The sequence below is a fragment of the Chamaea fasciata genome, unplaced genomic scaffold (genome assembly GCF_029207755.1).
Source record: "Chamaea fasciata isolate MVZ Bird 193981 ecotype frontalis unplaced genomic scaffold, bChaFas1.0.hap1 SCAF_13, whole genome shotgun sequence".
In the NCBI taxonomy this organism is placed as follows: Eukaryota; Metazoa; Chordata; class Aves; order Passeriformes; family Sylviidae; genus Chamaea; species Chamaea fasciata.
In genome coordinates this window covers 1,174,507-1,200,508 of record NW_027094098.1, presented here as the reverse complement: position 1 = coordinate 1,200,508, position 26,002 = coordinate 1,174,507, and the positions used below count along the sequence as shown (strand labels likewise).

The window sequence follows — 26,002 nt, the reverse complement described above, 5'->3', positions numbered from 1 at the left end:
TCTGTCCACCAAGTTCCTTCCCGAATACTTACAGAATATATGTGATGACACCCAACGACCACATGTCACAAGATTTGTCATACTTCTCAGGACCGAGGACTTCTGGGGCTGGGGAAGATGAAAACCACAAGTAAACAGAGTACCAAGTATTTTTCTTCATCTTTATCACTTTCTAAGTAGCAGCAGACTTCAACAACAGGTATCAGAGGCATTAAAAAATGCAACACACTGCAGGAACTGGGTGGCACTTTCAACTGACAAGTTCCTAAAGGCATCTAAAGTAGCTTTAAAAAGGAGGAACAGAGCTGGAAAAATGCCCTACTCCTCACCTTGGTGTCTCTCTGCTCAAGGGAGTACTAAGATTACCAAAAAGCAGAAGGAGCTACAGCTAAATGTGTACAGGGAGACACTGCACCGAAAGAGGCAGGAGCATATGTTCCAGCAATCAGAATAGAAAGGTCCTACTGGAGCTGTGATAAAATTTTGAATGATATCTGGGTGGTGTGTTTAGCTCCAGCAGCTACAGGGCACTGTATTTTTCTTTGGCCTCCAGAGCATCATATTTTTTCCACTAAGTAACAAAATTAGAGAGAGATACATTTAGAGGGGATTTTTTTTGTCCCCTGGGGCAGGTAAACTGGCAGGGAGCTTGATTTTGTAAGGAAAATTATTCTTTAAACATACGAGCAATCATGCTGGTTTATAAAAAGGTGTTGAGAAGGGAAATGTCAGCTTGTTTATCCACAAATATAAAGGCATAAAAACATATGTGTGTAAACTCCTTACCATTTTATCACTAAACCCCGCTTACAAAAATACGGAAAGCATCAGAAAAAGAGTATTGCTAATGTGATTATCTGCTCCCAGTGAATAAGTCTCTTTCAATCCAGAAAACTATACAAACTTTAATCAGAGAAGTAATTTTTCGAACAAATTAAGTCCTTTTTCTAGCAAAGAAATTCCAAGCATGGACTGCCCCAGTCAAATCATATGATGAATGACTACTAACTCAAGACTAAAATGAGTGCATAAAGGACAGTCTGCTGTGGCATTCATTATCCAGTTCTTCAGCTTTGGACAAAATGAACGAAAAATTCTGCTATGATTAAGTCATGTTAGTTCTTTATTACTAATTCTTCAATTTGCCAGCTTAAAGAAGTTTTACAGCTGAGGCAATACTCTTCTCTTTTATTGCATTTATTTAAGCTAAGGAAAGTTTTGCACAGAAACACCCAAATATCATGAAGCTCAATTCAAATTATGGCTTTTATTGCATCATTCAGAGGAAACATCAGGATTACTTCATGTCTAATCAGGAGGAATTCCCTCTCTCTCTCCTTGTATATCCTCATTTGTATCTCTCGTGAAGGCTGTTTCCTCTGCCACCAAGGCAGACAGCAGGAGCACTGAACTGTACTGGAACCAGACTAGGTTTGGACTGGATCCCAGTTTAAATCCTGGAGGCTAACACTTCACATTACATCCACAATAGAAGATTTCCCACCCACTGTAAGGGGAGGAATGACTGAAACAGAAGAAATGTGTCTTGGATAACTCACCCACATAATAAGGAGTGTAACAGGGGGTCTGCAGTGCATTTACAGTGGTTTCTTTGGCAAAGCCGAAGTCTGTGAGTTTGAGCACAGTGTCCTTGTCTTTAGATGTGTAAAGCAGGTTTTCAGGCTGGAAGGCCACCAGAAGAGCATAAACAGGACAATGAAGAGATGTCTCTAATGAGCTGACAGGTCAAACCCAGCACCACCAACAGCATCTAGGTCTTCTTACTTCCATCACAACCCCACCAAACACACAGCATTGTTCCCTCCCAACATGCAGCACTTTTCCTCAGATTAAGCATCACCATCCATCTTAGCAAGGTATTTGGGAGAGCTAACCACAAGACCCTGTCCAGTGGGCATCCAGTTTGGCTTCTTGAACCTCTCCCAGTTCCCTGCACTTCCTGGGACTGATCTGTGTGGTGACAGCAGCTGATCCTCAAGCACCCGAGGGGCAGAAGGGAAATCCTCAGCCAAACCCTCCATGAGCAACTGACAACTCCATCAAAATTAACTGATACAGACACAGTCCCTTCACTGCTTCCCCCTCCTCTGTCTCTTGAAACCTGAGTTAATTCCTCTCTTGCTCCACACTCCATACAGGCAGAAGTGGCACAAAGGGAAATACAAGCTCTTGAGCCCAAGAACAGGGACGACAGGGTATTTCCATTGTCTACGGTTAGTTCAACTCGTTTCCCAGTTTACCCCCTGGTGACACCACGATGTGTCAGCTCTCCCTCCAGCTAAACACACAAACATCTGTAGAAAATCCACCAGCTCAGAGCTGTGGAATTGATCTGATGCCTGAGTCTATCATTACATGTCCTGCTCTCCAGCACATTCCATTCCTCGCTGTGTCCCTGCGCTGGAAGTGCCAGGGAGCAGCGAGTTTGGCTTTGCTTGTGCTGTGCACTTCAGAGCATGAACACGAAATACAACCCTACAAACTCTGTCAAGCCCCTACAATGAGACTGGGGTTCAAACTTGACCTCCTTAAACACTGGCAGGAACTGAGATCTCCCTATTTTCCCAAATACTCACACACTGAAGTGGGTTAGATGCATAAACTCGATATTATTCCTCCAAGAAGTTTCCCCTTTTTCTGAAGGGGGTTTTGCTGTTTGGGGTTTTTGTGGGTTTGTTTGGTTTTGTTTTTTTTTGGTTTGGGTTAATACAAGTATGATGCTGAAAGTAACTAATAACTGGCAAAGAGAGCACATAGAGGCATCTATAAGTTACAGGTTCACTTGAAGCAGTGCTATTTTCTTGCTAATTAATGGATTGCAAGTGGGCAGTATCTCTTTAACTAAGCATCTGACTATCATGAGATTTTTTCTGCATTCCGTACACAACTGGAAGGCATTAGCACACATGAATATTCCAACCTTGGACTAGTTGCAAACTAGTGAGCAAATCCTTTCTCCCGCTGGCAGACGAACAGGAGCACTTTGACCATCTGACTGCACCCCCCGTTCTGTTGAAATCACTGCTGCCCAGTTTTTTTCCTGCTGCAAGTTCTAATCCCCAGCCCACACCCCTTGGGTCCTCACCTTGACATCCCTGTGTGCGATGTTCATGGAGTGCAGGTACTGGATGGCTGTCCCAATGTCTCTCATTATTTCAGAGGCCTCTATAAATACAATTTTAGAGAAAGGTCACATTAACATTCCCACTGTAATTCAGGGACTTGCTTGGGAATGCTTATGTCTTACAAACAGCTTGCTGGAACACGGGGCAAGCGTCAAGACTAGAGAAACCCTAAAATTAGCCCTAACAGCTGTGTTTTGGGTTTGCAGGCACCAAGCCCCCAACTGCCCGGCTGCTCAGTCTCCTCCTGAGCAGGCGCTGCAGCTCAGACTCCTCAGGAGCTTGGAAATTCGTGCTTTAATTTGCTGACCAAAAAAAGCAGCAAGAGCAGAGCAGGTACACAAGCAGCAACTGTTAAGAAAGGAGCCCCAACCAGAACCTTATCTCTAATTGTCCAGGACATGTCCTTGGTTGTTTGAGACAAAAATGTAACTTTCAGCTTCTAGTTCAGGGGTAGGAGGATGATCTATCAGATTTTCTAAAAATAGAACTACATAACAATAGAGTAATTTTAGGATAGGTCACATCTTAACTCCTCACTGTCTTAGGAGTTTTTCATCAGGAGGAACAAAATCAACAGTTCTATTCAGCAAAGCCCAAACTGCTACCTTTGAAATAATATGTTTCAAAAATTTAACATAGTCCCAGTGGAAAATTCTGGCGGTGGAGCTGCCTTGCAACAGCAGTGCTCTGGGAGGGTTCAGTTACACAGGGAGCGGTTTCAGAGCAGGAAGGAATGACATTCCCATGTGAGCATTATATCACATCTCCATTGCAGGGAAACAATAGAAACTTCAACCTGATCCTCTGGGTTCTGCACAGGCAGAACTTGTACTGCAACCTGGAAGCCCTTTTCACATGGCTTGATATTGAAACGACACAATCTCAGACAAGGACAATCAGAACGCAGAAACACTCCTGTTCTTCGGGGAAAACCTTGCACAACCTCCTCTTTCCAGGTCCTAATGGGAAGCTGTGGCTATATAAACAGGCAGTGAATCTGGGGAATCCAGTGGCACAGGGCTCATTTACCTCAGGAAAGAACGAAGGTGGTTTTTTGTTGAACCAGGTGATTTCTGATTAAGTATTTATAGTGTTATACAATGCTATATAACATAGAAAAATAATGTTTTTAGTAAAGCGCAGTTACTAATGTTCACGGAACCAGTTTCCTCCCTGGAATTTGTATTTTAGAGGAGAACAAATAAAGTTGCTAAAACTGCTCATTTTCCCTGCACAAGTCTCTTATAGGACTATAAAGGATTCATCCTAGGCTAGGAAACACAGGAGAAGAAAATAGACTGGCCTCTACACCAGAGCTGCAAAATAAATCAGAGTAATTTACAAGCCCGGGTGTGTATTTTTTTGCTTCTAATCATTTTGTCAGGCCAATAGTTACAAACACTATCACCTTACAAACATTAATGGTTTTACTCTGAGCAGAAACAAGCTCTTGTCTGCTGTGAGGGGGCAAGGAAAACCCTAGACAAACAGACCTGTGGTTCTCTGTCAAAAATAAATAGCAAAGACAATAAAAATGGCAAGACTGGTCTAGTGCAAGCTCTGTCCCTGCCTCAAGACACGTGCTCAGTCTCTCCTACAGAAGGCAGGTTTGTTTGCAGTGTGGTTAATAACACTTCTTTTCAAGCAGTGCTTTAAAACCCCTGAATAGGAGATGTTTCATCAGATGTGATTTGCTCATTATACTCATGGCCCAACAATGTGCAATGACGCTGCCTGAGGGACAGCCAGAGAGAGCCCAGCAGGAGCTGCGCTGATCATGGCAGAGGTGGTCTGGCACAAGACCAGGGAGCAGAGGAACAGATGCTCTCATGGTACAGAAATGAAAAAGCTGGGCAGATTTGTAGAAAGACTTTTCTCTAAACCTTTCATATTTTGCCTGAACTTGGCCAATTCTCATAATTCCTGGTTCTCAGGAACTTTTCATAATCACTCTTAACACACAGTGGGATAAATAACAATAATAGCAACAACAAACACCACCATAAATAAAACCAAAGAAAAAATCCTAAAAGGAAACAGGGGACAGAGAAATGGAGAAGAACGAAGAAATCTTTCACAAAATTTAAAATTAAACTTGTGGCGTTTCACCTCTCTCAGTGAAAGCTTGGTCTCCTCTCTCCTGGATCCTGCTAAACAGCTCTCCTCCCTCCATGCTGGAACAAAGAAGACAAAAAACCCACCTTGTATCAGCAGAAAGGACAAAATTAACACCTGACTGTGCATTGATATAATCTCATGCAACCACAGCAGGAACAGATAAAGATTACAGGCTGCCTCTTATGCCAGTGCTTCCTAAACAATCACACTCACTCACATCAATGCAGAAAGCCATTCTGGTATGGCATAAATACAAAACAAAATAAGACCAGGGAGTTTAGATGCTTTCAGTTTAGAGTACCCTGTCACAGGGAACACGACACACAAAGATGGGAAGTCAGATATGCCAGCACTGGGAGGCTGACAATAATCTTGTTTCATGGAAAGGGTGGAGAGGAAGGAAAAGAAAAAAGCAAAGATACCTAAAAGAATTATTAATTTGTCCTCAGTTAAAAGGACAATAACTGAGGTATTGAAAACTAGGGAGAGAATAGGGAAAGTTAGAGTCAAAGTAGTGATGACAAGACAGATCACATTGGATCATTTGATTTACATCTGAAGTTGGAAGCTGATCCCAACCAAAGCAGAATGTATTGGTAGAGACATCATTCAAAGGTGTATTAATCAGTCAATCAGACAATTGCTAAGGAGCATAATGAAAATTTATTTTCTGGTAAAGATTCCTCATTCTTCCAGCACAAGGGATGCCGGGAGCAGCTGCACTTTTCCTTACCAGTTCCGTAAAGGGAACAAGAGATTTCCCGTGTAAACCAGAATTGTGCTGCTGAGAAATCTCCCCAACTGCCACCTAAGCCAACACATTCTCCTATTCCCTCCATCCCTCCAAAGGCAGTGCCTGGTGAGGGGTTGCTGCTGGTCCATACCATTCCATGACAATGAGCAGGCATCTCTTTCCATGATGGATATTCTCATACACATCCAGGACATGGACAATGTGAGGACACCCCGAGGCTCGCCAGTGATACTCGACTTCCTGACGGGCTTTGGGGTTGTCGTAGAGGAGCTGTAGAGAAAGAGCAGAGAGCAAAGTCAGCGAGGCACCACTGTCCTGCCATCAGCAGGCACCAACATGCACTGGGGCTCAAGGATGAGAAAACCTTCTCCAGCCAAAGGATGAGAATCCATCATGACATTTTCACCTTCTCTGGGCTGTCCAACTTGTTAGACTGAGGAACACAGAAAAAAAATTGATCCCTAGGAACTGAAAGGGCCTTGAATGACAGTAAGGAGGAATTTTGAATCTGAGATGGAGGCAGGTCTACCTTACCCACTTCTGGATGGGAAACAGCAAATTTTCCTTATGTGTTTGCAAAACTTTTAAACAGAGAATCCCTCTGCTAGGGACAGTAACTCCCACCTGCCCCCAGCTGCTGGGAGAAGAGACTGGGTGCAGTGCAAATCCTGTAAATTAAGCGAGATTTGAAACAAAGAGGACTTTTACAGGGACTCTGAATGTGCTTCTTAAATACTACACACACTTTTGACCCCATCAGGGTTAGAAAGCAACCTTTGGCTATCTAGATGCTTGAATTTTTTTCTGTCACATGCAAAGCCAGTTTATTTTAAAGGCACTGATCTCTAGAAGGGCAGCAAGAGCTCATCCTTCCTGATCTTGCAACCTCGTGCACAAGAAGCGTGTCCCTTCCTGTCTGAAGCACTGCTCTGTACCCGACACCACAACTGAGCTTTTGTGCAGCAGGGGCACATTGCTGAATCGTGCCTGTTCCTGTCTGCCTCGGCTCTCCAGACACTACTAACATTTTGTGACAGAGACTCCCTTTACTGCACATTTGTACAGCTCCTGCACAATACAGCTGTGATCTGAGTTTGGTACTTTATGCCCTATGGTAATAACCACGGTGATGATGGAGCAGCAACAAAACTGATGCTATTTAAAGCATTGTTAAAGGTAGTGAAACAGAATAAAAATCAAGCAAAGAACAATCACCTCTGATATATTTGCGTTAGAAAAGGCCCACAGCAACTATGGGGGAACTGTTTTCAGACAGGCAAATAAAAAGTACCACTGCTGCACTATCAGGCCTCAGTGGGAAGGTCTTTCCACTCACGTTTGCTATCAGGTCCCACAACTGCATGATAATTGCTGAAAACAAGAATTAACATGTAACCTGTCATTAGGGACCTATGAATCAGAGCAGGAAACCGAAATTGTTTCTATCCAATAGCCGAGCTAAGCCACAAGTGGTGTCACAGGCACCTTCAATACAGGCAAACTTTAAAGGTCACAGGAAGGAAGACGCAAATTCTGTTTAGTGACTTCAATACAGACAATTTACATCACTGAGAAAAAAATCTTACACCTCTTTGCTGCTTCAGCATCCCTCTCAGCAGAGCAGACACAGTAACATGGCGGGAAAGGTCTGCAGCCCTTCATACAATGCTGGGGAAGTGCTCAGGAACAACTGGAAAGAGAGTAAATGCTTCTCTGCCAGGCCAGGAACTGGAAAAGGGTGACAACTACTCCTCTGCTGAGTGCACATTTTTGTCTTTCTGTGAAGTACACCACGGCTGCAGGGGGGGACAAGTGGGCTCAGGAGGGCAGCTGGCTCTTCAGCTGAGTGTGCAGGAACCCCACAGTGTGCCCAGCCCAGGCCCCCCAGCCAGGCTCCAAAGCTCCTGCACGGCACCGGATTTTCAGCAGAGCAAGGGGCTGGAGGAGCTCTCTGGCCAAGTTCATTGCCCTCAGAGCCAACCTCCTGCACGGCTGTCATTCTGCACCCAGAGCACACCCTTTTGAGATCACTGTCCGCCTCCTCCTTCCTGCTCCAGCCTGCCTATGGCCTCATTTCCAGCACAAATAACTTCCTAAAGAAAGAGATGGCTCCAACTCGGACAAAGAGCCCACTAGTGAGTCCAAGTGCGGTTGCTTTGCTTCTTTCAGCCATCAGCCCATTCAGCAGCCTTTCCTTCACAGCCGCTGTGCTCTAGCTCAGTAGGGCTGTCCATCAGAATTTTCCCCTCTGTCTTTCTGAGTTTGGGCTGTTGCCTAGAGGTCTCTTCAAAAGTTCATTAAATGATGTGTGCCACAATAAAGCCCAAACATCCTCAAGATTAACTAGGCCTTGCAGTGTTTATTGCTTGGATATTACTGGATTAATGCCACTTCTGAGCAGGACAGTTACAAAAGCTTCTCCTCTATTCTGTGCCACTGATCAGACATTCCCATTCTCTATACTAATGTAACTACACTATCATCTGCGTCTATTGTGCTTGCATAGCGCACAGAGATGCTGTTTTTCAGGTTTGTACCAAGTGCCTATGAAAACTGTTTCAGAGAATTGAATTCTCACTCTCTGAAGAGCTTTTACAAGGCATTTTGATGCACACAAGGATGCTGCAGTTTCTTTTCTCCACCCTTCAAGTAAGTTTTGTACACTTCTTTGTGCCAAGATTGAATGTACTCATGTCAAGATGACACCTGGAGGAGCAGAGAAAGGGAAATTCAGAAATAAAGAGCAGACACACATATCAAGTAACATCTGATATACCAACCAACTGTTTACCTTTGGATTTCTCCTTCTGAACTTTAAGAATAAATTAAATCTTCTCTTTCTGTCTAAAACTGGAAGGCAGAACTGTACCTCTTAAGACATTTTAGAGACATAGACACTTGTAAAATGAAAGCTGTGTAGGGTTGAAATCACCAATTCCTGCAAAATTTAGGTGACGATTTAAAAACAGTCTAAAATTTTGGACTTGTGATTAAGTATCACAAACTTGCAAAGACTCTAAATGGATCTTTTGCCAGCCTCCTGAGCCCTAAGAGTGACTGTACTTCTATTGCTGCAATGGGTTTGACAAGACTTCAGTTGGGTTCCCGATATTGTACAAAAGTGCAGAGGCAGTTGTGAATAAACCCAGAATTTCAGATCAGTTCTCCTGGTGGTTTGAGGGAAAAGCAGCTTCAGGAACAGGAGCCCCCAGTCAGTGCCCTAAAGTTTCCTGAGTTCAGCTGAGTCACAGCATGTCAGGATAGGCCATGGGCAGGATCATGAACCAGCCCAATTTCAAAAACACACAATCCCCAAGAGAAATGCTTCATCTCCCAATTTCTCATGAGACCAGACGACACAAAGCATGGCAGCCTTTGCACAACTTCATGAGTGTGTGGTCATACAACACAGTTTGCTCCAGGAGCTGCTCAGTACAAAACTGGAGTTTGGCTGGAGCTCAGCATCACCAAACCACAGCCTAAAAGCAGCAGATGAAACAGGGAGGTCACCAAAAACAGGGGTGATGGATGGAAGGCAAGAAAGTATAGCATGTTATTGACACAACTGTCCTCAATATCTGAAAAAGCTGAAGAGGGAAAAGAGCAGCACAGTGGGAGTGCTCAGCCTGTTCCTGAGGAACAACAGGGCAGATGCCAGCAGACACTCCAGGATGTGCTGCCAAATCAGGCCCTGGGCAGTGCAGGGAGCCCTGAACTCTTATTTTGGGGCATTGGCCTAACTCGGGTTGGGGAGCACCTGCCAAACAAATTCTAAACTGCAGTTTGGTAGGCTGGCTCTGTGGAATTTCTTCCTGTGCAGAATTTCTTGATAGAAAAAAAAAGAAAAAAAAAGAAAGGAAAAAAAAAAAAAAAAGCTAAAAAGTGACACAGTATCTTCTAATAGCTTTTCCATTGATTCAGTGCGGTGTACACGAGGAAGGACAGCAGGAACCCTCATACCTTAATGGTCTGATCTATACAGGAAATAACCTCAGGGCTCCAGGGAGTGGCAAGCGAGCTTCTGTACTCCGAAACTGTAACAACTGAGAGGGAAGACACCCATGGGCATGGGTAGGGAACAGGCTGAGGACAGGAAACAACCACTTCTCAGTGATTTTCACTTTAACATGCACTGCCAGATTACACACACTCCTGTCAGACCTCCTATCTGCTCCCTACATAGGAAATTAAGACCTCCACTACGTTTTTAAAATTTATTTTAACCTTCAACAATTCTTCCTGATTCCAAACAGGTGCTGTGCTTGGATTAGAGGTGTTACAGGCTCAATTCTCATCTCCTCTATGTGCTACACTAAAGCAGCATCTGACACTACAACCATGTCTTTCTTATATACACCAATTCCAGAATCTGAACTCCCCTACATAAGACAATCAGTTTTATAATCTCTGTGCTATCTTCCTCACAAGATGGCATCCCATTATTAAAACAGAAATGGAACCTGCAGAAATTTTCAGTCCTAAGGGTCCTCAGCACGCAAGAGTGAGACACAGGCACTTGGGTCTAGCTTATTTATGTTTCTAGCTGGGAAATAAAAAGTCTAAGGGGCTAAATGAAGTGGGTTTTTGCTTGCTTTCCTCTTTGTGTGTCGCTGTTACCAAAATGCTGAATGCTACAAATAAGCCTTGGGAACTGAACTCACACTGATGCACAGAACCTGACACCATTTGCAGCAGAGCAGTTCTTCCAGTCTCTCTTAATTCAAGAGGGGGTTGATGGCAAAAAGAGGCTTGGATAATGTTTCTTTCATTCCCTCCCTCTCCTATGCTACTAAAAGAAAAGGGGGAAAAAAAGAAAGAAAAGAAAAGAGAGCTATCAGTATGGCTTTGGATGTTTTGTCTTTCATTACATCCTGATTATTTCCAATATATCTTTTAATTCAATGTGAACAATCTTTATCTGTTTCCAAGTCTCTTCAGAAGAGATAAAGCCATCCTTTGTGTTAGAATACTCAAGGAACTGAAATGATCAAGATTTCCTTCCTCACGCATCCGCAGTGCCCATCAGTCAAGCTGCAGCACGAAACCACTTGTGTGCCTGCCATGGCAGCCCAGTGAGAGGGGAATCCACTCCCGCACAAATCTCCAAGAACCAATTTTGTTCTTCAAAATGAAAACAATACAACACCCTTCTGCTTGAATTATTTAGTACTGAAGCATCAGTCTACAGCTAAGGGCTAGGGCAGGCACAGATAGAGGGTCATCTGTAAACCTTTCACTTTTCTGCTGTTATTTCAAATCCACCTTAGGCTGCTGGAATTCAAACCTGCTTGGAGGCTCCATTGAAACAAACTGTCACCCTGATTCCTGCAGAGCTGTCCAAGCTGCCACCACAGCTGGCATTCCCTGGCCTCTCCATGGGGGCTCAGAGACACAGCCAGTCCCAAAGGTGGGCTTCTCCAAGCTAATAATTGGAACAACAGTCAAGTAGCACAATTTCCCATCACTCCTGCTTGTGGTATCGAATTCTTTCCCTTACCCTGCTGAGTTTCAGGGTTGTACTGCACTGAAGGATCCTTCTCTATCCACCTTTTCCTTCCACTCTTCCAGTCTGGAAGTGGCAAAAGCTGCAGCAGATCTTTGGGACCTTGCCAGCACAAGTGAAAGTGCAAAGGACTTGGGGAGGATTCTCTGCACCTGGAGTCAGATCCACACTGAAACCTGCTCCCTGCTGACACACATGAGTTCAGATTCCTTATGCACATGTTTTAAAGGGAAAACAGGAGAAAAGAGTAGAATGGACAAAGATGAAAAGAACAGGTTAACAGAGATATTATTTTTTTTCCTTAGAGTTAGAGCACTGGACGTACAGCAAGTCAGCTGAAGAACTTTGCTCACTCCTTTGCTCTCCCTAGAGAGCACACACCACATAAATATTTTGCTCCAAGCCTCTCTCCAGCAGTTAATCAACTAGGTCTCTCAAAAATAACTTGATGTGGTTTCTGAATTTTATTTATTGTAGCAGTACTCGAGTCACCACCAGGCACTCACTATGACTCTAAAACCTGAGGTAAATAAATGAGACATAGCACTATTAATGCTCTAATTACACATGCAACTAGCCATGCACTCTGCAAAGGTCAGCTGTCTTTGCTCATAAATGTTAGTGGAGATACAGGGAATGCAACTGAAATGGCAAAGCTAGGGGCCAGGATACATTTCAAAGGTATCCCTTTGCCCACGTGAGGCTGGCAGAAAATGAAGCACAAAAATGAGCCAAAATGCCCACAAAGAAAAGTGACTTTCCTGATACTCTGATAATCTTACATGAATGTATTTGAACTGCAGTGCCAAACATGCAACTGTACATTTATTACCATGAGGTATATAGAGATTTAAATAAAAAGCATGCTATGGGTTTTGCTAGAACCATATTACTTTGTGTTTTAATACTGTGCTTGTTCGGTGTGGATGGAAACATATTCCTACTGGCACTCTAAGATTCCAGCTATTCTCAGTTGTGACAGGCTACAAAACAGCTGCACGTGGCTTCTGCTGTATTCAAAACACTGCAAATGGATTTCAGACGAAAAATAAATCACCAACAGCTACTAACATGCTGCTACCAGACAGGAACATCCTCAAACACTTGTTTATACAAGAAGGCCTAGAAATCGACTCCTCTTTCTACCTTCTCCTGATGACAATTCCTACCATAAAATGCTGTTTAGCCAGCACTGACAACTGCATTCAACACCTGCAGTCAATATTCAGTAGCTGGGGAGACCTGCTGAAATGCCCTTTTCAAAACCCAGACATGCTAATCTGTGATTAAAACAAAATAATCTCTAGCTCTGCTACGATTTTCACTCTTCCTAAATTTCCAGATTGAGGAAAAGGAAATCTAAAATCCCAGCTGAAAATTCTGACATTTCTTACCTTATAATTTCACTCAAGTGTCTGATATGAGGTTTGCCTTTGAAAAGGGAAACAAGAGAAGAAGAAAAACAAAAACAAAAACAAACCAAACAAAAAACCCAAATGTCTTGGTTTGGAAAGACAGGTGTCTGCCAGGGAAAGCCGGAGCCTCCCTTGGAATGGAGAATGTAAACCCCCTCCCTCCAAATTATTATAATTTTCAAATCAGGGGCTTTCAGGCAAAGATATGGGAATAGGAATAACAGTTCTTTACTAGGAATATTAAAAATAAAAATGTAGCAGTACAAAAAAAGCAAACAAAAAAGAAAACACTGACAGAGTCAGAATACAGCCTGACACCCCGCTGGTCAGGGTGTTGGTAGCAGTGCAATTCAGTCCTCCTGCAGTGACAGATGTGGTTCTGCTGGAGCAGAGATGATCCTGTAGAAGGGGTCAGTGGTGGTGAGACGGGTCTGCTCTTCCTCTGGGAATCCAGTGCAGACAGGCTGTGCTGGTGTTCTGAATCTCAGGTTTTATCCAGGTAGGAATGCTGGGCTCCTCCCCCTGGGTGGAGCATCTCCCACTGGGATGATGCCATTGTGTCAGCCCTGCAGTGAGCCTCGATGGCCCCTGAACAGCAGATTCCCCCCGGAGGGAGGATGGGTCACAGGACACGGCCCCAGCTGGTTTAACAGCTGCCCATTAACAGAAGACACACCCCCCTCCCCACAGAGTTATGAGGAATGGGCCCTGGAAGAGACAAAGAAAACACCTCCCCAGCCGCTTTCGACAGATGGCAACAGAATCCACACTGCTGGTTACATCTTGCACTGCAACCCAAGACACCAAACAAAAACAAAAAACCCACAACAAAAAAAAAAAAAAAAAAACCAACCCAAAACCCCAAACAAAACCACCACCACCAAAAAACCAAAGCAAACCAAAACAAAAAACCCGGAAAAAACCAAATCCAAAACAAAACAAAAAACCCCGAAAAAACCAAATCCAAAACAAAACAAAACAAACAAAAAACACCCCACAACAAAAAAACCCACCCAAAACCACCACCTCAATACGAACTTCACTCCTGCCAGCCATGAGTTCATAAATTCTCATAACAAGGAGTCAGTTGACTTGGCTTCAGTAATTTATACAACTCAATCCTTGGCTGAGCAAAATGAACGGACCTCGCCTGTGAAACTTGGCTGTTTTAGAAAATTCCAGCAATACAAAATATTGAGGCACTTCCTCACATCGTCAGCCAATCAAACTTTCCCTCTGCTATGACTTCAGCTATTCACAGAACTAAAGTAAATTCAAGACTACAGTTTTGATCTTCCAGATATCTAAGATCTTTATGCCTTGAATCAAAGCCAATAAAGGATCACTTAAAGCTTTGAGATGTACCCTACAGTAAACAGTTTTGACACCTGCCATAGTGAAATCTCCCACAATGAGGACACATCCTGCCTGTCCAGGGCTCAGGGTGGTCTTGGGGTCAGTCTGAGACCGAGACACAGATTTCCACAAGAACTACAGCCATTACAAAAAACTCTTTGTATTTTCTGAAGTGCCAGTTGTATTTTCTTACCTCTGACATTCTTCTGTGCAACTACTGTGATACAGCAATACCTCCAGAATACACCAGCACTTTTTGTGGCCATGAAATGGGCCGGAACATGTCTGCCAGGATATGACCCTCTCACACACCTCCCAGTACTGACAGTCACAGTTCCTAAGCTCCATTTTAACCAACCCTAATCCCCTGTCCTCCCAATAATATGTTAACCCATGCCATTTGTTATATTTTGCTCTATTTTTGTCTTATACCTCTGTTTTTCTTTAATAAAACCGAAACTCCTCTAACTACTAGTAACATTCTACACACGCTTTCCACAGAAACAAGGGGAAAGAGCAAATGTAGATGCTATTCCGAGTACTCTAATTCCAGTTCTAACTGCCATGAAAATCACCTGTACTACTGTGTGGGACAGCAGGGCAATGATACCAACATCAGTAAGTCATGGCACAGCTTTGCTGAAGCAGGATGTGGCAGAAGGCACTGAGAAGATCTAAGTCTGATGTTCTCTTTCCTAGCCTTCACACTAATCAGCAGTATGAATATTAACACAGATGTGATAATACCAAACAAGGTAGAAACAGAAATTAGGAACATGTTTAATCTCATTAACCACAGATAACAGTAGCTCCGAGAGAAACCTGAGCTGTCCCCCAGCTTTTCTCTGTATGTTCTGCACTACAGTCATGAAGATTAAATCACTCAAGAGCTCCCAGGAAGGCTTTGACAGAGGTTCTTTGGGTTGCCTGCTGGATTCCTGCCGTGGCCATTTGCCGTGTCTGTCTTTTCACCCTTGTCTGCACCCCAGCCCCATTCTGGGACAGCTGACACCTTAATGAGCTCCCCCCACTCCTGCAGCTCTGTTCTCCCCCACAGCCCCACCATTTGGCAGAGAAATTCAGCATGAAGATACTGTCCTGTCATGCCACTGCCCACACACCTAATCTCCCTTTTAGCTGACTTCCCATCCCCTCCCATATGAATTTCAGGTTGCCATCCATGCATGCAAAGCTGGGCAATGTGCCACCCCAGGCCAGCTCTTTTTCAGACAGAGCTTCCTCGACATGTCCTTCTTCAACACCCACACTTGTGCATTCTGTCGCATGACCAAGCAGTGTCTCTCTTCTGCTGCACAGTCTGTCTCAAGTATTCCTATATCATCCAAAGAACCCAGAAATAAACAAAAAACACCCAAATCTTCCTTCTCCCATTCCATGGGGCTCATCTTCTTTGTTTAAGCATTACCTTGAGGAGAGACTTGCTAAATCCCTGACATCAGTGGCACTGACAGCAACTCCACCTCACGTCTCTGGCAGCAGAGATACTGAGATTTGACCCAGTTCTTGGGAATCTGACTGGAGTGACTCTGGCCAGTGCAGCATCAAACACTCAATCCTAAAAGCTGTCACCTGTGACAACTTAGCTTGTCTGCAATAATAAAACAAAGCCCTAAAGCCCGCAGCAAGGACATCTGTAAGATTTCTTTAGTGCTGCAAATCGCTGCTGTATGTTTTCACACTCGTGTCTGTGCAAGCTCTGTCGTTGGCATTTTCAAGCAAAGATCTGTATCTGTTTCTGAGGCCTAACTCAATCCACAGCTCTGTGGATGGAAGCTTAATGGTCTTCCAGGCATAAAGATCCCTGGAACTGCTTATTGTGTACAGCCACGACATGACAGAGAATAGTGTGACTGTGAACAGAAACAAAACTCTGTGGCATTCAGCAGAGCTAGAAATGCAAAGGAAGCCATTAAAAGAAAAAGTAGATTGTTCTCCCAAGACTTCTTGTCCTTATTTTGTCTGAATATATGTTGTAAAGCTAAGTAAACCGGTACCCAGGAAAGGCAAGGAAAGAAAAGAAAAATACTTCGGGGGGAGGAGGGGGAATTCAACAGATGGAATCAACACAGTCAAGTGACACTGCAGTAAAACTGTTATTTATGTTACAATTCTCATTGATGGCTTTAGCTGGCTGCACTGGCTCAGCCACCCCTGGTTACAGCTCTGTTTTGCCACAACGGCAGCAGAATCCAGCACAAATCCTTCCAAGCACCACAGCACACTCCAGGAGCAGCTAATGCCTTACAGAACTCATTACTTGATTAAGAGCTCTTTAATATCCACAACGCTGGAAAACACTTCTTAGAATGCGGCTGGGATCTGCAAGTTCATACACAGCCATACATTCCTTCCCATTTCCTTTCAGAAACCTTAAACACCCTGCCAGCCATCATCAATCAAGATCCTCTCACCAGGTTAATGCCCCACCCTTCTAACCCACAGCCTCCTGACCACAGCTCCCTTCTCCATCCACACCTGGCATCTGCCCAGCCCATCCAGGCTCCCACCCTGCCTGTCCAAGCACCCAAGCCCTGGAGACTCTCCTGCAACAGCTGAGAACCCCTGTTCCTGGCCAGTCACAGCTCCCAGCTACTCCAGGCAAGCAGACTTTACTTCCCCAGTGATCCTGAGGGAAGGGAACATCTTTCCATTTTGCTGCCCACTTTATTTCAGTTCTTAGCTACAATGCCTCACTCTAAAGATTTTCCCTATACCAGGATATGCTGTGGAGTGAGAGGTGTGAGCAGAGGGCTCCTTCCCCAACATCCATGTTCCATTTCTTTGACAGAGGTTAGAGAGGAATGGTTCATGTTCCCTGCAACCAGCTGACAGGAAGCAGACCCCACAAGGGTAGAACAGAGCAGCTTAAACGGAAAGGTGATGTTTTTTTCCCAAAATCAAGAGCATTTCCTTCACATTCCTGAATAATGTCCTCTCTCTCTCTGCCTTGTGTTGGCTGTACGTGGAAAAAGAAGAGGAGGAGGATCTCAGGAATATTTGGAAGTCTGATGTTTTGATGTCTTGTCGAAAGCAGCATCATGCTCAGAGGACTGCACAGGGGTCAGAAAAATGAGATGTAGCAAAAGCACTGATGAAAACCAAGAATCATTCCAGGAATCAGATCCTTTCCATCTGTTCTAACCTGAAGCATATCAGTTTCCCTTTCTTAAGGCACCATCCTTCCCCTCCTCTCCCCGCAGCAGTAGCTGCCTGTGGTACACTGCAATGTTGGCTCACTTCCACAAGTCAGCGTGTCTGAGAGAGTCTGGGTTGAGGCAGGGGGAGGAGGGAGTGACAAAGCTGGGCCAACAGAAAAGGGACTCAGGAGCCACCTGCCTGCTTCCAACTAACATCAGTACCCTGAAAACAGCTGCCCCATGGAAGCATTCCTGACTCCTGAGGTGATGCTGTCACAGAAGCAATGTGTGTTCATCCAGTCTCATTCTCCTGGATGTGACCCACCAGGGAAACAGGAAAACATCCCTGCGCTAAAGTCATGTTAACAGGGAAACAGACTGTCCGAGTGTGCAGCTGCTGCTCCCTCCACAGAGCTGCTCCAACATTTCACAGCAGGCATGGCAAGGGGAGAAGGCACTCACCCATGATGCTCTTCCCTCTGGTTGGGAAGGCAGATCCCCAGGTGGAGACTGCAAGGGTAAAGGGAATTTGCAAATTTTGAACATCCTGCCACACCCCAGAAGATCTGGATGACACCTGCTTAATATGCAGGATTTTGTCCAAGACGTGTCAGATGGTGGCAATTTCAACTTCCATGGGCTAATCCTTCTCCCATCACCAAAAATGCTTTATGTTTATTTATATGTGGCCATATAACACTTTCCCAAGCAGAGGCTGCTTTGAAAACCTATAGAAAGCATCTCTTGATCCATCTTCGTCATTGCATGAGCAAGGCAGGAGGTTATTTGTTGGTAAATTTAGATATGTGCTTGACCCTCCTGCCCCACATTAGTCTCTAATGGAAGTTACAAGGGCTGCTCACAACCAGCAGGAGACCAGCTCCAAAGAGCGTCCCAGTGCCCCTGCCACCACAGGCTTCTCCACTCCCAGCACTCTGCTTTGGGCGAGGGAGGAGAATCCCTGAAGGTCTAGGGAAAGAACATCAAGACAGTGATACATTGTTCTCATTACACAACTGTGCTGGGCGAGCTCAACCAGGTCATCAAAAGCGATCCCTTTCAAAACACTTCCTAATACTAAATTATGATATCAACTATTGCAGGATCTGGAGACATTTTTTCAAACCTTAAAGCATTAAAACTCAAAACTCCTGAAGTCTCAGTTTCTTCTTAGAAGTGACTATTCTAAACTAAGAGGCTGTGATATTTTGAACATGGGGAGGTGCTCTGCCAGAATTCATAATTATCTATCACTATCCGTATTTCCAACTGCAAGATTAGAACTATTTTAGTCAAAACTAGAAGTTTCCACATGAAATTATACAGCAGATTGGTAGAAAAGCGTTCACAGGTCCTGCACAGAACCACCATGGAAAACCATCAAGAGATCCTGGATTTTCAGATCAGATAACGCACAGCAAAATTCCTATTAAGTCTGGCTGCAGAAATCTACTTCCAGATCCTTGCTCTGCCTGAATTAAATGAGGGTCTTCCACTTCACTACCTGAGTCCTTCCAGCTCTGACAGAGAACTCTTTGCATGCCTACAGTGTGCAGTGTCTCCCAGTTTTGACACCTGAAACACAAGCTGGCAAAATAAAGCCACAGCCCTGTATTCATTCCTCAGAGCCCAGCTGAGGGGGAACCACTGTCTATTTTGGGAAGAGTATGGCTATTCTCACTTCTCATGAGGAGTTGTAGAAGTTCCTGGGTGTTTCCTAGCGTGGGGGATACTGTTGATTTGATAAAGTTTTCATGCAAACACAATACCATTTCCCACTCAGTTTAAAGGGAGGTATTTCCAAAACCAATTGTCACACAACAAATGAAAAGGTGAGCCTTTGCAAGAAAACGTCCTCAGGGATACATGGGTTCATTACAGGGTGAGGGGGATTCAGAAGACAGCCTGAAAGAGGAAGACACCCCTAAGGCAAGTTTCATGAGAGTGGCAGAAGCAGAGAGCTGCACACAGGACTCTCAGGGGATGCCAGGCCAGAGCTACATTCACTTTCCAGATTCCACACTGCCACAGCAAGGACTGCTGGAAAAACACTCCTGCTGTTTCCCAAAGGACTGCTACAGAAATATCTGTTTCACTCATATATCCCAGGGAACCTTCTGTGAAAAGACCACAAGAACTCAAGACTTGGAATGTGAAAGTGAAGCCTCTTCATAACTCTGTAACCTGCTTACCCAGGCAACTTCTGTTAAGGGTGATTCGGCCTCTGAATCAGAAAGAAAAATTATCTTGCCTGTTGAGAAAAATGGAATAAGGTTTGGCTGCAGCAACAGGACAGAAGTCTGGACGCTTAACTCAAATGACTAAATGCCTGTTTTTCAGGACCCAAATTCTGGCTACCCCAGAACAGCACCAAACCCACAAACCAAACCAACAAACAAAAAAAAATCATTTTCAAAAAAGCAATTATTTAGAGCAACTAAAAATGAGGCAGAAACGAACCCAAGAATGTGAATCAAGTGAAGTGAGCCACAGAGCCTGCCATCCTCCTTTAGACATGTCTGGAAACTTAAAATTCTGACATTTACCACAACCCCACCTCTTGCTCTGCCCAAAAGAGGCCTGACTGCAACTTTTAAAGCTGCACAGTGCCCATGTCTTTGGAAGTTTGTAAATAAATTCTCCCCACCTCTGAGCTCTGTTCAACTCTGCAGGCCTTGGCCTTGAATCCCTGGCTGTTTTGCAATGTGTGTGGTAACTTTGTTCTCCTGGATACAACAACACAGTTGTCTTACATACCTTGCAAAAGGTACAAAGCCAAACAGATATCTGGCAGAAGAAAAAAGATAGAAAGATATTAAAATCCCAGTGCTCTCTGGCCCTTGAAAGGTGAAATTTAAAGGTTGCATTCTGCAAAGATACCGTCAAATGCAAAGCTTACAGATTTATAAATAGTCTATAGTGTTGTACATTATTGCAATATTTTTCAGTCCAGATTTCATCTAGGCCACATATGATAACATTATCTCCTTTGCCTATGCAAACCTTCCAAAACATGTTTGTTCCTGCCTGTCCTAAGATCCAGGGCTCACAGTCAATAGCCACATTCCTCACCCTATCCTTCCCATCTCCATGCTCTTTGCCTGTTAACAGTGTTGCTATAGATTTTCTTATTATAGCTAATCTCTTGTGTTCAGTGGGGATTTATTATTTATTGTACCCTTAGCTCAGACATCTTGTTTCCAAGCCATTATTATTTAGGTAAAGTTAGTATAGAACTCACAGTGGTAGCTGCCAATTCAACACATGGAAGAGAGCAGGCATCACATCCATAATCCCACACCTTCCCTCCCTGTTTCAGCCCTGGAGCCTCTCATCTCTCCTGCAATACCCCAAAAAGGATCCTTTTCATTGCTCAGAGGACACAGGGCTGCTGGCTCCAAAACTCCAGAAATGTTTAGATTTTTTAAGATACATTGATATTCCTCTACACAGTTGAGCTGTTAATGCCAGGCCAATAAAAATTGGAAAGAAAACGCAGCCTATACAATTTATTTTCCCACCAGGGCTATTTGCAGTGTCTTGTGACCACTGCGCACACAGAAGCACCTGTAAAAGCAGCTTTGGCAACTCAAAACTCTGAAGTTCTGATCCAGTTTAGGCAAATGAGGTAACTTTTGCAAAGAAAAATGAAGAAGTAAAACCTGAATCATCTTCTTTACCTGTTCCTGACTAAAAATTGAATCAATTAGCAGTAAAGCAGACAAGGCCCAGGTTGCAGGTTTCACTGGGAAGGCTCCAGAGAAACTAAGGAAGAACAGTGAGGCTTTATTGGAAGGGACTGATGGCAGCATCAACAATAACCTGAGCACCACTGAACTCCTGAGCAGTGCTCCTTGAAGGTTGTTGTGTGATACTCTCTCCACGTGGCATTGAGTCCAAGTTTCCTGCAGTTCATGGCCCTGGAATTGCCTGGAAGATTTCACCATGCATTTTTCTGACAGGATTATGTATTTACATAGAAGCAAGCCATGGGCTGCTCTGGCTTGGTCAAGAGCCTAAGTCCTTGCCATTAAGAGACTGGAGTCAGGAACCTCAGATTCTTTTCTGGGTCTTCCTTTGGGACAAAACCTGTCTCTAGATGACACTTTCTCATGTTTTACTGCAATGGGGTGCTTTGGCATAAATTATTTGGCAATCTTCAACAGAGATGACAGAAGCTGTAATAAATCCTGATAATATAAATTCTGCGCACATGGCAGAACCGAGCAATTCCATCAGCTATGCTGTTTCTCTAAATTGTTTTCTCGGAACCATTTAATACCCTTTCAATAAATACATAATAAATAAAATGTCGCAGATAAAAAGAGAACCATTTGTCTATGTTCTACCTGCTAAGAACAGGCCTTTGTGATAATTACCAAAAGCAAAATACAGATTTTATATGATTAAAATGGCCTTTCTAACATCAGTGAACTTCAGGATTAAGTTGCTTGAGTAACCTGAATATTTGCCCCCTTTGTATGCATTAAACACAATATTATTACACACTATTCCTCCCCCTTCAACTTAATCCCTACACCAGAGCACAACCTGAACCCGGTCAGGATGCAGGCTGGGATGCAGAGTGACAGGAGCTGCCATCTGCAGCCCCTCCCATCTCCTCTGCATTCTACACAGACACTGGAAAGTGCAGTATAAGAAGTGTCTTGTGGTTCAGCCGCAGCTCAGTGCTACTGTAAGAAATCCGGATTCTCCTCTTGTCCTTCCTGATGTCTCATGCAATGCTCAGGAAGTCAGCTGAGCCACGCAGGTACTTTCTAATTGCCTATTCCTCATTTCCCAGGGCCTGGACTGTGGCTGCCTTTGCCAAAGTCCTGGGCACTCCCAGCTGGGGCACAGCTTGGGTTTAAAAAGCTCGACTGAGTTCAAGTGCAACCTGTACCTGAGGGGGGAACCAAAACCAAGCCACCCTCATCTGAGATAATTCACATGCAGCTCACAAAATTCAATGGAATTTCACAAGTTTAACCTATTCGCCTGCTCCACGTACACAAAGTAGAGACAATGCAAACTTACCTTAAAGCCACTTTGCAAAAATAATAGTGATCCAGCCATCAGAGTGAAAACTCCTCAAAGCACAGCCAGGAGGAAATGAACCAAACAAACCCAAAACCTGTTTTCAGAGCAGATCTAAGCTAACTTGAAATAAAGAGATCCATACACTGAACAGTGATAAAGAAACCAGCTATTGAAATCAATCATTTACCACTCTAATATTTTTTGTGTGTGCACTGAAAAACCCTTAAGTGGGATAGACAATACAGAGTGCAAGACAGTCAGAAGTATAAACACTGCATGGATCCTGACATCTCCCACATCTGAATGCTCAGTTTACCAACACAAAACTGCTGTTTATGAGGGAGCTTTGTGTATGTGAGAGCAGACTGATCATTACAGATTTGGAACTTGACTGAACTTGGGATAATTTCAAGGGTGACGGCAAGACGTGCCCGGAACAAAATTCACTCCTCAATAAACTTCAAATCCAACTAACAGGCAAATCACTGGACACTACATTTGTATTTTATGCAGTCAAAACAAACTTTTTCCTCTAGTCTTATTACTGGAAAAGGTTGAAAAATTTCTGCCCAAACAACTCCTGCAAAACTATTTCAGTTCAGCACAGGAAAAACCATCCCTCAAATTTGTCAGAATACCAAGATGTTTGAGGCCATGCAGACCAAGGCAATCCCACCAGGAAGCAAAGTTCTTGGTCCAGCCCAATTCTGCCTCTTTCCAGAGGCACAGTGGAGTTGCCTGAAAGAGCACTCATAGCTTTGACTTCACAATAGCATCATTTTTCCTGACATCTGTTTTTTTTCTTTTTACACCAGATTTATCACATTAGTCACAGATCTGATGCCTTCACCAAGATAACCCACTCTCTCAACTTACAGATATTTTCCCTGAGCAAGGACAATGACTTTGGTGGTTATTTTTGTTTCTTTCCACAGTGAACTCTGATACTGCCCTAGAGGCTAATTACATCAGGAAAGTAATCAGCATTCTGAGATGCCTTTTCCTGATGCAGTCTTCAAACCACATCTATTCAGCTTTCATCACTGCGCTGCCTTCAAACACCCCTTATCCAGAACGATCTGCTTTGGAACAGTTCAGATGGTTGATGTTTCCTTGATAGGCAGGGTCGCTTGATGCTGAGATTTGCAGGCTGCAAAGGCACTTCCATCCACACATTAAGTGGTTCCAGCACCATTGTAGCGAATCAGATCAGCCCTGATGCACCAAATATAACTGAGGGTCTCCACAGAAAGTTTTTTTAATTTCTTCAATGCTGCTGTGCTGTCATTAAATAATCCTCAGAAGGCATAAACTCAAGTATCTGCATGCATTAGGCTCAATATTTTACTTCTGCCTATTTCTCCTATCTTCTGGAGAAGTACATGTCTTCCAATTTGTTTTGATTTCATAACATCATATTGATGACTTGACAGTTATTAATCTGTACCTCATACTTCTGCTTGAAAATCATTTACAAAAGCAGAGGAATCGATGACTTAATACAACCCTCAGCATCTTTTATTGCAACTTCTTTTGCTTTGCTCAAATACAGCCTAATTTTTCTGGTGTAGTAAAAAATCAAATACTTGAATAAAAGACTTACTACCTTTACTAATGCCTGATTGATCCAATAATCAAAACTAGGTATTATCTTCATTTCAGCATTATATTACACAAAATTGTGACACTACACTGCCTTAAAAAAAAAAAAAAGAAGTAATTTTCTACCACTCTGATTTTGTTTTATTTTAACTGATATCATAAAATCAATAATTCTCAGACTCATTTATCTGATTGCTCTCTTCTTTCAGTAAGGGTCATTACCTCCATGTCTTTCAGCCCCACTATACTTATTAGTTGGTTTTATTTTCCTCAGTTCTACCGGGCTAGACCAGATTATTAGTGAACGTTACTTTTTTTGTCTTACCAAGTCTATGGGTAAGTAATTTGCCGCCTCTTTTTCTCCCATTTCACGCTATCAATAAAACAAAATAGGTGAAATTAGAAGATAATTATTTCACACTTCCTGACTTGTGGGGCAATAAATAATACATTATATTTTAAGGAGAGAATTTTGAATAAATGTAATCAAACATTTATTTTGATAACAGAGTATCCTGGCTGGGAAGGGACCCACAGGGATCATCCAGTCCAGCCTCTGGCCCTGTACAGACACCCCAACAACCCCAGCCTGTCCCTGACAGTGTTATCCAAATGCTCCTGGAGCTCTGGCAGCCTTGGGCCCGTTCCCTGGGGAGCCTGCTCAGTACCCCACCACTCCTGGGGGAAGAACATTTTTCTGATATCCAACCTAAACCTCCCTGACTTCATGTCATTCCTTGGAGCTCTCACTGGTCATGAGAGGGAAGAGATCAATACCTGCCCCTCATAAAGGATATTGAAGACCCCAGTGAGGTCTCCCCTCAGTCTTCTCCAGGCTGAACAAAACAAATGCCCTCAGCTGCTCCTCATAAGGAACACTGAGAGACTGAGTTGGGCCCATCCTGGGCATCTGTGGGGTCATCATCCAGATCACCCTGATCAACCCAGCTGCTCTCAGCCTTGCACCTGGCTCACCTCAGCAGGGAAGCCATTTGGGAGGCGGTGCTGGAGATGCCTGCTGAGTGGAGAGCATGTGCATTGGGGGAACAGACACATCCCAGAATATTCCTTGTCCTCGGGCACTCCAAGCCTGTCCTTTGCACGGAGTCATTGTGGGGCAGTGATTGTGCTCTTCCCCCAGAACAGCTCCGTAGGCAGCACCACTGCACAGAGCAGAAAAACACAGCCCAGCCAGGTGGGAAACAGCACAGGGAACACTCCCACTGCTCCCCCAGACTTCTCAAACTGCACGGAAAAGTAACAACTGCATGGAAAAAGTACTTTGGCCAAACAGCAGAAATAGTAAACGTGCCTCAGAGCACCTCCAAGTCTTCTGTGGGGACACCTGAACAAAAAAAAACAAGGTGAACTTTGGCATATACTGCTAATAAAAGCCTCACTCATCCAAACTTTTCTACTCACATTTTGGCAAGTTTTTAAGATGTAAAATATAATCCTGTGTGAATAGACAGGAAGATGTAAATGTTGAAGTTGGAACACAGACTCCTCGGGGACAGTGTTAAAGGAAAGAACCCTGGGTTACTGGAGGGTCGGAGGCACCGAGACAGCACAGTGACATGGAACAGCAGCACTGTCTGATTTGGGACTCCTCTTTCCTGTATCCTGCATTTACAGAATGTAGGGAAGCCTGAGTACTCCCCAAAATGCTCACTGACTTCTACTTTCACAGTCAGGGAGCAAACAGAGCTCCAAAACCAAACTCCCAATTCAAGACAAACTCCAACAGCCTTTGCAGGAAGAAGGCAGAAAGGCATCTACCATTTTTGGTTTAGTTACTCATCCTACAGGTTTGGGTTTGTTGCATACTTGCAGTTACTAACAAGCCTCTAGTGGGCTACAGTTCCCAGTAATTAATGATTATTTGTTCCCTTTTCTCTAAATAATATGAA

General features: G+C 43.8%; 1 protein-coding gene across 4 annotated transcripts in view; it reads right to left on the bottom strand.

Moving 5' to 3' along the window:
- The window catches only part of MAPKAPK3 (MAPK activated protein kinase 3), a 50,884-nt gene that overhangs the window by 10,804 nt on the left and 14,078 nt on the right, over positions 1 to 26,002 (bottom strand). For all 4 annotated transcript variants that reach the window (XM_066195822.1, XM_066195820.1, XM_066195821.1 and 1 more), the window contains 5 exons: positions 6,149 to 6,288; positions 5,256 to 5,320; positions 3,107 to 3,186; positions 1,560 to 1,683; positions 33 to 108 (listed from right to left, as the gene is read on the bottom strand). In XM_066195822.1, the coding sequence (XP_066051919.1) occupies positions 33 to 108; positions 1,560 to 1,683; positions 3,107 to 3,186; positions 5,256 to 5,320; positions 6,149 to 6,288 (485 nt within the window). The remainder of the gene's footprint in view (positions 1 to 32; positions 109 to 1,559; positions 1,684 to 3,106; positions 3,187 to 5,255; positions 5,321 to 6,148; positions 6,289 to 26,002) is intronic.